General features: G+C 41.5%; 1 protein-coding gene across 2 annotated transcripts in view; it reads right to left on the minus strand.

Annotated features, from left to right (window-relative positions):
- Positions 1 to 9637, minus strand: part of neto1l (neuropilin (NRP) and tolloid (TLL)-like 1, like) — a 223954-nt gene extending 214317 nt beyond the window's left edge. For both annotated transcript variants that reach the window (XM_043688455.2, XM_043688456.2), the window contains exons 1-4: positions 8915 to 9637; positions 8086 to 8139; positions 4755 to 4883; positions 2133 to 2381 (exon numbers count right to left, since the gene is read on the minus strand). In XM_043688455.2, the coding sequence (XP_043544390.1) occupies positions 2133 to 2381; positions 4755 to 4883; positions 8086 to 8139; positions 8915 to 8948 (466 nt within the window). In that variant the 5' untranslated portion in view covers positions 8949 to 9637. The remainder of the gene's footprint in view (positions 1 to 2132; positions 2382 to 4754; positions 4884 to 8085; positions 8140 to 8914) is intronic.
- Between the last annotated feature and the right edge of the window lie 3503 nt (positions 9638 to 13140).

The raw sequence follows: 13140 nt of genomic DNA on the forward strand, positions 1-13140 counted from the left end.
CAATACACAAGTCATTAAAACCATACCCACTACATTTCCTGTCCACAAACCTCACTTTTTGTTCCACACTTTTTTGGTTATGTTCTTGGTCACATTAACTATATTAAATTCAACAATCCATGTAATTCCATTATGTCAACTGTCATAACAGAGTATCAGGCTCTGACCACTAGATGGCTCTGTGGAATGACTTTCTGAAATCTCCCAAACTCAATTACACTTTTTTTTAACATACTTATCCTCATCATTTTGAGCAGTGCTGCAGCTGACTTACATGCTGACATTGACCATCAAACCATAGAATGTAGGAGCAGAAGTAGGCCATTCAGTCCATTGAGTCTGCTCCACCAATCATTGAGATCATGGTTGATCTGACAATCCCCAATTCCACATTCCCAACTTTTCGCTGTAGACCTTGGATGCCCTTATTGACTTAAAATTTGCCTTTCTCAGTCTTGAACTTTCTTAACAACCCAGCCTCAACAGCTCTCTGCAACAAAGAACTTCATTGATTCACTACCCCTGAGAAAAGAAATTCCTCCTCATCTGTTTTAAATGTGTGACCCCTTATTCTGAGATTATGCCCTTTGGTCCTAAACTCTCTTGTGCATCTACCCTGTCATATTTCCTAAGAATCATCTATGTATCATTAACATTGCCTCACATTCTTCTATATTCTAATGATTTATTTATAAAACATACTTGGTATCAGTTTCATGAACTTTTAAGACCCAAAACTGTTCATAGCTTTCCAACCGTGATCTTGTGTAGTTTTATTTAAAAGTCTCCCTATTTTTAAACACTATTCCCATTGAAATAAAGGCCAGCAATTAATTTGCCTTCCCTATTACCCACTGAACATGGATACTATCTTTTTGTGATTCATGGACAAGGTCTGCTAAATTGACTGATGTAGCCTTCTTCAGGCTTTCTTCAGTTAAATAATACTCAGTTCCAATGTTCTTCCTGCCAACGTGCTTATATATCTCCATAGCTCCATAGACTCTTCCAAATTTTCTTATCAAAGTCATTAATATATATTGGATATAATTGTGGCCTCAGCACTAATCCCTGTGCCACTCTATTAGATACAGACTGCCATCCTAAAATTGTCCCCTTTATCTCAACTCTGTCTTCTACTTGTTAGCCAATCCTCTATTGAATATACTGCCTCCTATTAGAGCTCAGCCTAAAGCAGCTCAATATACACTTCCTGATGAAGGATTTTTGCCCAAACATCGATTTTTCTGCTCCTCAGATGCTGCCTGATCTGCTGTGCTTTTCCAGCACCACTCTGATCTAAACTCTGGTTTCCAGCATCTACAGTCCTCACTTTTGCCCAGCTCAACATACAGTCTTCTAGAAGTCAGACCAGATAGGTTACCTTTAACAATTCAATCTCCTCTCACTGACACCTGGAAGTAACAAAGCAAAACTTCTTGGTGTCTTTTATGGAACTATTCTACGTTACTGAGTACAATGAGACACCAGTGGAAGCTGCTGATACTAACCTAACCCAAATTGTTAGACCAGCCATAAGAAAACCACTTCTTAATAAGTAAGTTTTCTTCACAGAAAGTGAAGGATTTAATTGAAAATAGCTACATAACTGTTAAATAATGTAGTTTTTAAATGTTCTGACATGCCGGAGGTCTAATGTATTATCATCATTCAATACATTATGAAAATGCAAAGAAATAAAGATAAAGGAAAAACCCTTTCATATTATTAATCCCCCTGCATCCTCATCAAGGATTCAGTCCTGCGTGTAATCAAATCGATATATTTTTGGGATTTTCTACTGAGCAGGTATAGATACAGCTCTTCTACTCCAACATCAAAATTCCCTATCTGATACATTTGGGACAACATTACATTCGACATGTCTATTCTGTATCAGTCAGAAACATAACAGAATTTTTTAATTATGGACAGAAATGTATCCTTTTCTTTGTAACCAGTATTTACTCATAAATGATGCATTTGGCAATTTCCGATCACTATAACATTTAAAAGGTACTTAGTGCCAAACATTTTGTGCTCTCAAATATTTTGTGGACTCAAGCAGGAAAGAGTAATATCTACTTGTCTCTTGTCATGATTATTCCAATGCGATAATAAAAAACAATTACCTGGTATAAAGTTGTATCTTGCCAGAAATCCAATAGATTCGAGCTCACCATCAGCAACAAATTTAATCCATAAATATCTACCCGATGATGTTATAAAAGGTGGAATATTTTGACCACAGTAACGTCCAATCTCAGTAGAAAATCCAAAAGGTCCATCCCGCACCTCGATATGGTCAAATTTGCATTCCCAGGAAGGTTCAATGGAGTACTTTTCATCAAAGTAAAGTTCAATGCTTTGTCTTGGTGCAGCTAAATAATGAAGTCATACAATTAATTCCAAGATAATACATAAAATAAGAGTTGACATAATTAAGTTACAAATGTGTGGTGTACCAAAGGAAATGAGTGAGTTCAGATGATTCAAGACACGACGCCCAGACCTAATGCAGAGCAAACCATCTCAAGGCAATTGTAAACTTTCAGTACATAACAAATACTTATTTAAAATAATGGACACTAATATCATATAAATTAATGCATTTATGATTTGATGATTTTACATGTTTAACTAATTTGCATGTTTATCTCATGTTACATCAAACAGATTGTCTACTGTCAATATTAAATCCATAATATGGATGAAATCTGGGATATGTTATTACTTTATGCAGCGTATAAGATATGATTGAATAAAAGAAACATACATTTAATTACTTTTCAGACCAAAATAATCTTGGTAAAAAATAACTTCTTGCAATCATACAATATAGAACAGCACAGGAACGGGCCCTTCGGCCCACAATGTTGTGCCGAACATGGCGCCAAATTAAACTAAACCCTTCTGCCTGCTCTTGGTCCATATCCCTCCATTCCTTGCATGTTCATGTGTTTAGCTAAAAGAGCCTTAAATGCTCCTATGGTATCTGCCTCCTCCAACACCCTTGGCAGTGCATTCCACACTCCTACCAGTCTCCGCATTAAAAAGAAATTGCCCCTCACATCTCCTTTGAACTTCCTCCCCCTCACCTTAAATACATGCCATCGAGTATTAGACATTTCATCTCTGGGAAAAAGATTCTGACCTTCAATTCTATCTATGCATCTCATAATTTTATAGGCTTCTATCAAATCTCTCCTCAGTCTCCATCACTCCAGCGAAAAATAACCCAAATTTTTCTAGCCTCCCTGTATAGCTAATACCCTCTAATCCAGGTAGCATCCTGATAAACCTCTTCTGCACCCTCTCCAAAGCCTCCACATCCTTCTAATAATGTGGCGACCAGAACTGAATGAAATACTCTGAGTGTAGCTTAACCAAAGTCTTATGAAGTTGGAACATGACATCCTGATTCTTGTACTCAATTCCATGATTAATAAAGGTCTTTACCACCCTATCTACTTGAGCACTGTCAGGGAGCTATGGACTTGAACCCCAATATCCTTCTGCACATCAATGCTGTTCAGAGTTGTGCCATTAACTGTATGCTTTTCCTTAACATTTGATCTCCCTAAGTGCAGCACCTCACACTTAGCCGGATGAAACTCCATCTGCTATTTCTCCACCCATATCTGCAACTGATCTATATCCCACTGTATCCTTTGACAATCTATCCACAACTTCACCAAACTGTGTATCTTCCGCAAATTTACTAGCCCATCCATCTGCACTTTCATCTAGGTCATTTACATGTATCACAAACAGCAGAAATTCCAGTACAGATCCCTGTGGCGCACCACTAGTCATGGATCTCCAGCCAGAAAAAACACCCTTCCACCACTACCCCCTGCCTTTTGTGGACAAGCCAAATCTGACTCCATGGATCTCATGCACCATAATCTTCTGGATTAGCCTATCATGAGGGACCTTGTCAAAAAATCCAGTCAACTTCTGAAAATCTCAGTAAGGACAGAACTGGTGGCTCAGTAGTGGACCAGTATTTCAGAACTCCAGGCTAATGCTGTGGTACATTAGCTCATGTCCCACCATACAATCTGTTGGATTTAAGTTCAATTGATACATCTGGAATATAAGGAGATAGTGAGGACTGCAGATGCTGGAGATCAGAGCTGAAAATGTGGTGCTAGAAAAGCACTTTTCCTGCTGCGCTTTTCCAGCACCACATTTTCACATCTAGAATATAAAGCTATTTTCAATAAATATCACTGAAACTATCACCGATTTTTGGAGAAGTTAATTTGGTTATAAAATGCCATTTAGGGAACAAACTCTGCCCTCCTTACTATGTCTAGCCAACGACTGACTCCAGACCTGCAGCAATTTGGTTGGCACGCAACTACCCTCTGAAGTTGCCTAGCAAAGTATCTCAATTCAAGATCGCTTAGGAATGAGCACGAAATACTGGTCTTGCCTCCATGTCCATATTCCCTTAAAGAAAGGAAGGAATTATTTTTGGAGGCATAGCGATTTATTTTATGATCTAATTTAAAATTGATCTGTTTGAAACATTTGAAAGGATTTACGTAAAAGAAAATAATACATAAATAATGCAAAAACATTTACTGACTAATGTCAGAAATTCAATTTTTTTAAAGGATTAAAGTTGCACTCACTGATGAAGTAACTAAATTTATGTTTTACAGTTCTTGTAAAAAATAACTAATAAAATTCATTTTATATAATCATTTTATTTTCACTACAAGTGACATATCTCTTGTTCATACCTTCAATGATATATATGCACTCTCTGTCAGGAGGGTACTTGTTTGGATAATTGGGAGATGTGAAGAAGCCACCATCTGGATTCTTGATCCAAGAGCCACATTGCACTGATTTTGAAGAGGTTGGTTTGTCTATAAACAAATCAGATTTGGTGTCAAACTAATACGTGGCAAAACCAATTTGCCTGAAACACCAAGAACCTTGCACATTTTGATTATTAGCAGAAGAGGAGGTTGGTCATTTATCTTTCAAGGTCAGGTGTAGGATAGTGTAGGTGGACAGCAAAGACTAACACAGTGTTAAGGTAATTTGTTTTAAAACAGCACCATGAATCTAGTGTGGAGGAGATCATAGACTGACCTGCAATGAAGTAGGAACTGACACGAAGAAAGGTAGAGCAAGAACAAACTTAATGTCTCCTACCGACATTTCAAAATACATATAACCCATTAATTATTTTTGAAGTGTAATCATTTGCTTTGAAAGTAGTTGCAACTCTTTCTTGTAAATTTAGATCTAATGAACAATAAATGAATCTAAGATTAGTTAAATCTACTGTAAAATTTTGATTGTATTACTAGCCTGAGAATCCAGAGATCATGACTGATAATCCAATGATATGTATTTAAACTATTACAGAAACTGATAAATTTATATTCAATTAATTAAATAAAATCTGTAATTAAAAAAAAGGAAACAGTAATGCTGACCTACTAGATTGTCATAACAGTTGACCTTGGTCATTAATGTCCTAAAAATCTGCAACTCTTACCTAGCCTGGTCTAAATTTGACTCCAGTAACAGTGATTGATCTTTAAATGCCCTCTGAAATGTCCTGGCAAGCCATTCAGTTGGTGGAAGTGCTCACCAGCATCTTCCTAACAGCAACTGAGAAAAGGCAACAATGCCAGCAATACCCATACCATACCAATACCCATACCATATGAATGAATTAAATAAATCAAGGAATCCTGTTAGGGTGGGATTCAAAGAGGGAGCAACATTGAGCAGACACTGTGAAAACTACTGAAGTAGTAAAACATTCAGACATGAAGTCATGGTGCTCCAGACATATGTGAATTAACAGTGAAGTGGCAGTCTTTTTTCTTGTAATCTGCACATTATTCATTCATAGTTAGCAATTCACTTTAAAATTCTTAAGGAAGACTCTTTAGCAGCTCATTTAGATGCTGAAGATCTTCCAAGGTGGCCAAGATGGAGTCTAGATTAGATTACATTACAGTGTGGAAACAGGCCCTTCGGCCCAACAAGTCCACACCAACCCGCCGAAGCGCAACCCACCCATACCCCTACATTTACCCCTTACCTAACACTACGGGCAATTTAGCATGGCCAATTCACCTGACCTGCACATCTTTGGACTGTGGGAGGAAACTGGAGCACCCGGAGGAAACGTACGCAGACTGGGTTCTAATGTTGAACTGTCCAGATTTAGCACATGATATTTGCACTCCTGCAAACTGTGGAAGAACCAAACTCCCAGAAACTTATTAATAGACAGAATATCATTTAAAATGTCTATTAGCACCCAATAAAGACAGTTTGGTGGCTATCATTTATCTTAATGCCATCACTTTATGAGGGACCTGCTATTTTGAATTAAGCATAGGGTAAATGTGGATTTAACGTGCTACTGAAATAGATATTTGCCAGTTCATCTTCACTTGCTCCTGGAGCTGTGTGGAAGGCCATTGAAACATATTGAAAAAACCTTCTTGGGCATTTGTCAAAATTTCAAATTTCTTGCAACATATTATATCTCAGAAATACACTAAGAACATCACCTAAAATAGAAAGTATATTGCTGCTAAGTCTTAGGAGACAATCCAAAGAAACCACTCAAAGAGAAAGACGATACTTAATAATGGAATTTTACGAAGGGTCTTATTTAGTGCAGCAACACTTAGAATCATAGAATCACAGAATCCCAACAGTGCAGAAAGACGCCATTTGGCTCATCAAGTCTGCACCGATTCCCTGAACAGCATCCCACCCAGAACCAACCCTCTACCCAATCCCTGTAACTCAACACTTAGCATGGCCAATCCACCTGCCCTGCACATCTTTGGACTGTGGGAGGAAACTAGAGCACTCGGCAGAAACCCATGAAGACACAGGGGTAATGTGGAAGCTCCATATGGACAGTCAAACCCAGGTCCTTGGTGATGTGTCCCAGCTGTCCTAACCACTGAGCCACCGTGCTGCCCAGTTGCCCCAGGAGAAACAGACAGGATGGCAAAGATGGTGCCATTTCTGTCTGCAGCGCATCCTCTCTGGACTTCTCTACCAAGACCATCCACAGCTACCTAATGAAGGAGCAGCGCTCCAAAAGCTAGTGCATCCAAATAAACGTGGTGTTGTGTGATTTTTAAATTTGTTCAACCCAGTCCAACACCGGCTCTTCCACAACAATGAAGACCATCTCTAATGTGCCACGTTAGAGATCCTATCTTGGACCTCAAGAGTCAAAATTTCCCTGTGCACCAGTCGGGAAACTCCACACCTTCAGTGGAAGAGAGCAGTTGGAGCCTACATATACTACTTTATGAAAATTGTTTAAACTAGCACGAGAGTACAAGACTGCAGGTTTCTGGTTCAGCATTCCCAGCCAATTCAAAATACAATCATCAGCAACTAGGATCAAAACTATGCACTGCATTCTGATTCTCAAATCAGTGTGTCTTTGGAGGAAAGAACTGACTTAGCATCCGCATTTAACATCTGGACAAAAATATCCCCATAACAGGCAATACCCCACTAGTACTGACAGCAATTGCATGTGGTTTGGTAGTGTCTAGGTGGCAATATTTCCCTTCATGCATTTTGTTCTTATGAGAATGAGCACTGATTTTGTTGCAATATTACTAGTAGAAAATGTTTATGCAATATAATTGGCAGATAATTACATTCGGGAATAATATTTTGGTTAATATCAATGCAAAAATTAATCAGAATTCAGACCAATGAACGAGTATAAAAATTGAGGTTCAAAGTAACATCCAGAAGAAATGTTATCATATAAAAAGACAATAGGTGGCCAGTTTTCCTCTCTTTCTTCCCTACCCCTAATAATTTCGATGTCTCCTCGCGCAGACAGTCAACTGCAATGTCTGCTTTATGCAGTAACTATGCTGGAGAAGGCGCTTTCAAAATGCTTTAGCCATTGCTACCTATGAGTCACTTCAACGTTCGACAGATCACTGCAGTAAACACTGAACAATAAGTGACATTATCTGCTGATTACAATCAGATAATTGGAATGGCAGGAAGAAAACATGACTATCAAAGGAAGGACACCATTATAAATATTACCTGATGTCTTTTTTGTTGACACACAGAGTCCTAGCAGGATGAGACTTGATACAACTGCGAGAGGGGAAAAAAACAAATTTATCACAGGGACTTTTTCGGCGTTTGCATTAATATGGTTAACTAGCTAGAAACAGCTATTAAGTGCAAGTAATTTCCAGAAAAATTGTACAATACAACTGACAGAAGTTGATGTACTTTTACTAATGCCTTTCTTAAACACACTTTTAATGGTCATTATGATTGTTAATTATGCGAATGGAGAATTGCACGTTACTATATCCAGCTTCTCAGAATCGTTTTCCAGTACGTATTTAAAACGCATACAAACCCGTTTATTTTTCCCCACATCTGCTTTTGCTGATAAGTCTAGTTGCAATCTAAGCACAAGTTAACAATAGCAATCTATTTTAAAACAAAGTTCGAACTCATAGCTTGCTCGGGAGCTGGCGAAGAGAAACAAAAAAAAGGTCCTCGCCAAACGCCGGGAGTTTCCAGGCAAATGGAATCGAAGCTACCTGGGCTTGAGGGGGTTATATTGATTCGGCGACGAGATAGTTTGGAAGTGACAGACAGCCAAAAGAAAAGCGCAAGTTAAATGTTCTCTGGGAAGGCAATTGGATTTCTCAGAGGCAACTGGTAAATCAAGGGACTGTCTTAAGTAATCCTTCTATCCCTCTCCTTTTCATCCCTCCCCCTCCCTCCAATATTGTTAGCTGCACCTGATCTATATTCAGTGCCCTGTTGGGTTTCTACACAGCCGCGCACAACCGAGGCGAATGTTCACAGTCAACAGGGTTTTCCCCACTCAAGTCGCATAGGCGGAACTTACCGTGGAACAATCCGTGCTGATACCCATGGACCATGTCTGATTCTAATGCAAGGGGCTCCAATCCAAACCAATTCCATTGAAGCAATGCGTGGCTGACAGGCTGACGGGAGATGGATGGGATGGGATGAGATGGTTGGATGGATTCAGGAAGAAAGCTGCTTCACACAAGCTCATCCACGTCCCCAGCTCCCGTCTGGAACGCTGTGTCTGAAGAGACATACATGTGTAGAGGTGTGTGTGTGTGTATTCAAAACTCAACCCAAACTAATCCCCAGCAGTTTCGCACAAGATTCCAGGTTGATTAGTATATCCCCATGATTCCCACACAAACGTTGCCACGATTCCCGGCGCCTTTTGATGCATTGAAGGGATTAATCGGTCCGTCATCAGTCCTCTGATCGCTCCACCTTCTCGATCTTCTGGGAGAAGCCGTATAAAAGCAGATTGACTCCCCTTTTTCCCCCAAAGCGTATTTAACACAAAATCCGTTCACGCTCACGCACACACACTGGGAGGATAAGATGCATTTGGAAATAACCGGGCGTCAATTACAGGATTTTGCACCAAACTGAAACGGGTCGTGTCTGCCCCCGGTACCTTCTTGCCACCGTTCTTTCTCTGTCACAGACAGCTCACTCTGCTTCTGTCGAACGTGTTTTGCATTTGATTTCGACTCCTCTGACTCTCTCTCTCTCTCTCTCTGTGGCCTATCCAGGGGTCTCTCTCGCTCTCCAGTAAACGTGTCGCGGTCCCTGGAATAAAAGTTCATGCCAATCTCAATCCAGTGGCGCCGGGAGCTGGGCGAGTGGTCCGCATCACAGTCCAGGACTCCAGTTGGAAATTCAGGGCATCGCAAAAAAGGGGGGAATTACCAAGCTACCAGGACACCAGTGAAGTTGCTGCAGTCAATATATCTGCAGCCAAGGAACATGGCGGGAACCTCAACAACTGCAAAGGTTTTCTTTCCCTCTCTCTCCACCGCCCCCCCACCATCAATAAATGTATGATTCAGACGGACACTCGAGCATCCGTGTCTTCCAAACAGTAGCGCACTGGGCAACGGCTATCCCCGACACAATAGGGTTGTTTTCTTTAATTCTCCTCTCGCTTCCACCCACCCACCCCGCGATCCTATTAACTCAGCATCAAGTGGCAATCTGGGCCGTGCCAACTGCAAATGACACCTTCCAGTTACTCCTGCAGACTCCCGCAGCCGGGGCGAGAGGGTGATCCACAAGCTTTGATGCGAAAAAAGTGTATGCGTGGGACAGAAGGGGTAGGAGATGGAGAGACCCTCAGCTCTCCACCGCCACCCCCTCCCCCCCCCTCCCCAACCCCACAGGACTAGTGAATCACCATCCAGGGTGCGCCACGCATTTACCAGCCAACACCACCTCCCCCATCCCCACCTAAAAACTGAACAAAACAACTTCTCAGGTTTGCTATCTGCGGAAGCCCGTTCGTGGGTGAAGAGTACTCTTTCTGTCTGAGGAACGCAGCCAGAGACTACACAGTTCGCGTCTAGACAGGTTTCTCTGCCCAGCGGAATGGACATGTATGAACTATACAGTGGAAGAGAAAACAGCTCAACTTGGCTTGTACTTGCGTGTATACATGTTTATTTACCAGATGCACACACGGGTACTTGCATCGTAAAGATATGTACATTGCATGGTATAACACTATATATGGTGTAATGTAAGTGGGTATAGTACATATACTTGCTATTTATATTTTGCAGACATTTGCACAATAATTAGTTATTGCATGTAATACGTGTGTCCTGTTTTGTGGTGCAGAGTTTGAAGCGCTGTCCGGTCTCGAACTGCTGTTTCCTCCCAAACAGTTCATCTCTGCCTCCGCTGGCGGCCAGCCTTATTCACACTTCCACTGCGGTGAAAGCAACTCTATCCTGTATGGGGGGGGGGGGGGGGGTGGCGTGGGGTCAGGATCAAAGAGCAGCGAAATGATCTTCTCTAATCTCCCATCGGCCCAACTCCCAGCCGCCGTTTTTACTGAAGGTGGGCGGTAATGAGTTCGTGTTCCCAGCCGGAGGGTCAGGCAGAGAGCGCGAGTTTGCAACTCATCCTCTCCCCCGTACTGAGGGGCTGGCTCAGCGAGCTCAAATGGACCCGGAGCACCGGGAGGTCATTCACTCCGAAAATTCCCGAGTAGTCGCCCCCCCCCCCCCCCCGCCTCTCATTTTTCTTTGATGCAGTATTTGCGGATGGACTTATTAACCATTTTACAATTGGTCAGAGCAGATATTGTATACTCTCCTGGGGTCTTCTTGGCCTGGAAATGTGATGGAGGCAGGCTTGACTGAAGCATTCAAAAGGACATTGGATGACCATTTGGATTGAAATGCTGCGAAGGCTACAGGGGGAAAAGGCAAAAGAGGTTTGCTCGAGAAATAGAACTGGTCTGGAACTGCTGTTTACATCTGCCTCCCAAACAGTTCATCTCTGCCTCCCCGCCGGCGGTGAACTTTATTCACACTTCCACTGCGGTGAAAGCAACCCTATCTTGTATGGGGGGGGGGGGGGTGGCGTAGGGTCATGTTCAAGGAACAGCGAAATGATCTTCTCTAATCCCCCTGCGGCCCATCTCCCAGCCGCCGCTTTCAGTAAAAGGCATGATGGGCCAAATTGCCTCCTTTTTCATGGGAACAATTCAGTGACAAAGATAGTTGGTAGGAGGCAACGTGAATCAATCATGATCCTCACTTACTGGTATTGATCAGACACAGCTATGAGTTAGTTTGCCGGCCATAGCTCGAGATTTCTTCCTTCTTTAAATCAACATTAGTCTGCCATTTCAAACAATTTTTGAATTCCTGATGAAAGACTTTTGCCCAAAATGTCGATTTTCCTGCTCCTCAGATTCCGCCTGCCCTGCTGTGCTTTTCCAGCACCACACTCTTGACTCTAATCTCCAGTACTCACTTTCACATCCCACACACCTCCTCACCAGCCCTCAATTCTGGTGCAGCCCATAATGAGGAGCACCTTGTTAAATACAGACAAACATCATGCTGGTCTAACAACCCTGAGGTCTCGAGTTCAAATGCCCAAAGGAGCAGACATTTGAGGATGAGTTATCACTGATAGTTGCCAGATCTTTAAACAAGAATAGCATAATAAAAAGACAATCCACTTGTAATACCTCTTAAGTGGCTGCCTAATGTTCACTACAACAAACGGTCTAATGCTTGGGCCTACTGGCATGGAATAAGGCATGACCTGAAGGTTCAACAGATGATCCCAGGTATGAAGAAACTTTCTTATGATCAAAAGGCAAACAGGTTGGGATTCTATTCAATGGAATTTAAAAGAGTGAGAGGTCATCTCATTGGGAGCATAAGAAACAGGAACAGAAGTAGGCCATTTGACCCCCTGAGCCTACTCCACCATTCAATAGGATTGAATCAACATTTCTCATGTCCACGTCCACAGTAATAGTAATCTTAAGGGGCATGCCAGAACCTTCAGTTGGTCTTTTTTTTTTGCTTTGACATTCCAACCATATTTGTTGATTTACTCATTGATTTGTACTCTATATCTGTCATGATGGTGCTTATCAATGAATATAATGTGGGAGTACTTGAGTTTTTTTAAAATGACTTTATATATGTTTCCTCTCATGAGAGTGTCTCATTCCAGAAGGCATAGTCTCAGAATAAAGGGGTGCTAATTTGTGACTGAGAAGAGGAATTTCTTCTCTCAGAGTGTTCAGTCTTTGAAACTTGATGCCACAGAGAACTCTGGGTGCAGAGTTGGTGTGTATGTTTAAGGCTGAGATAGAGTTTTGATCAATAGGGGAATGAAGGGTTATGGGGAAACTGGATGTGTGGAATGTCAGATCAGTGATGACCCTATTAAATCAGAATCAGGTTTAAGGGACTAAACAGCTAACTCCTGTTCTGATTTCTTATGTTGTTATGGTCTGTTTCTCCACCAGCAGCAACTTAGAGGTATCACAGCATTTTCATCGCCTGCCTGGATTGGTGAATATTCTAGAATGAGACTTTAGTCCCTCTATATGGCTGTCACATGCACAGATGTGCTGAGGCAATGTGATAAGTTTATCAGAGTTGAAAAATGTGGTGCTGGAAAAACACAGCAGGCCAGGCAGCATCCGAGGAGCAGGAGAATCGACATTTCGGGCATAAGCCCTTCTTCAGGAAGGGCTGAAGAAGGGCTTATGCCCGAAACATCGATTCTCCT

The sequence above is a fragment of the Chiloscyllium plagiosum genome, unplaced genomic scaffold (assembly GCF_037043375.1).
Source record: "Chiloscyllium plagiosum isolate Xiang-an unplaced genomic scaffold, Cpla_swu_hap1 HiC_scaffold_4, whole genome shotgun sequence".
In the NCBI taxonomy this organism is placed as follows: domain Eukaryota; kingdom Metazoa; phylum Chordata; class Chondrichthyes; order Orectolobiformes; family Hemiscylliidae; genus Chiloscyllium; species Chiloscyllium plagiosum.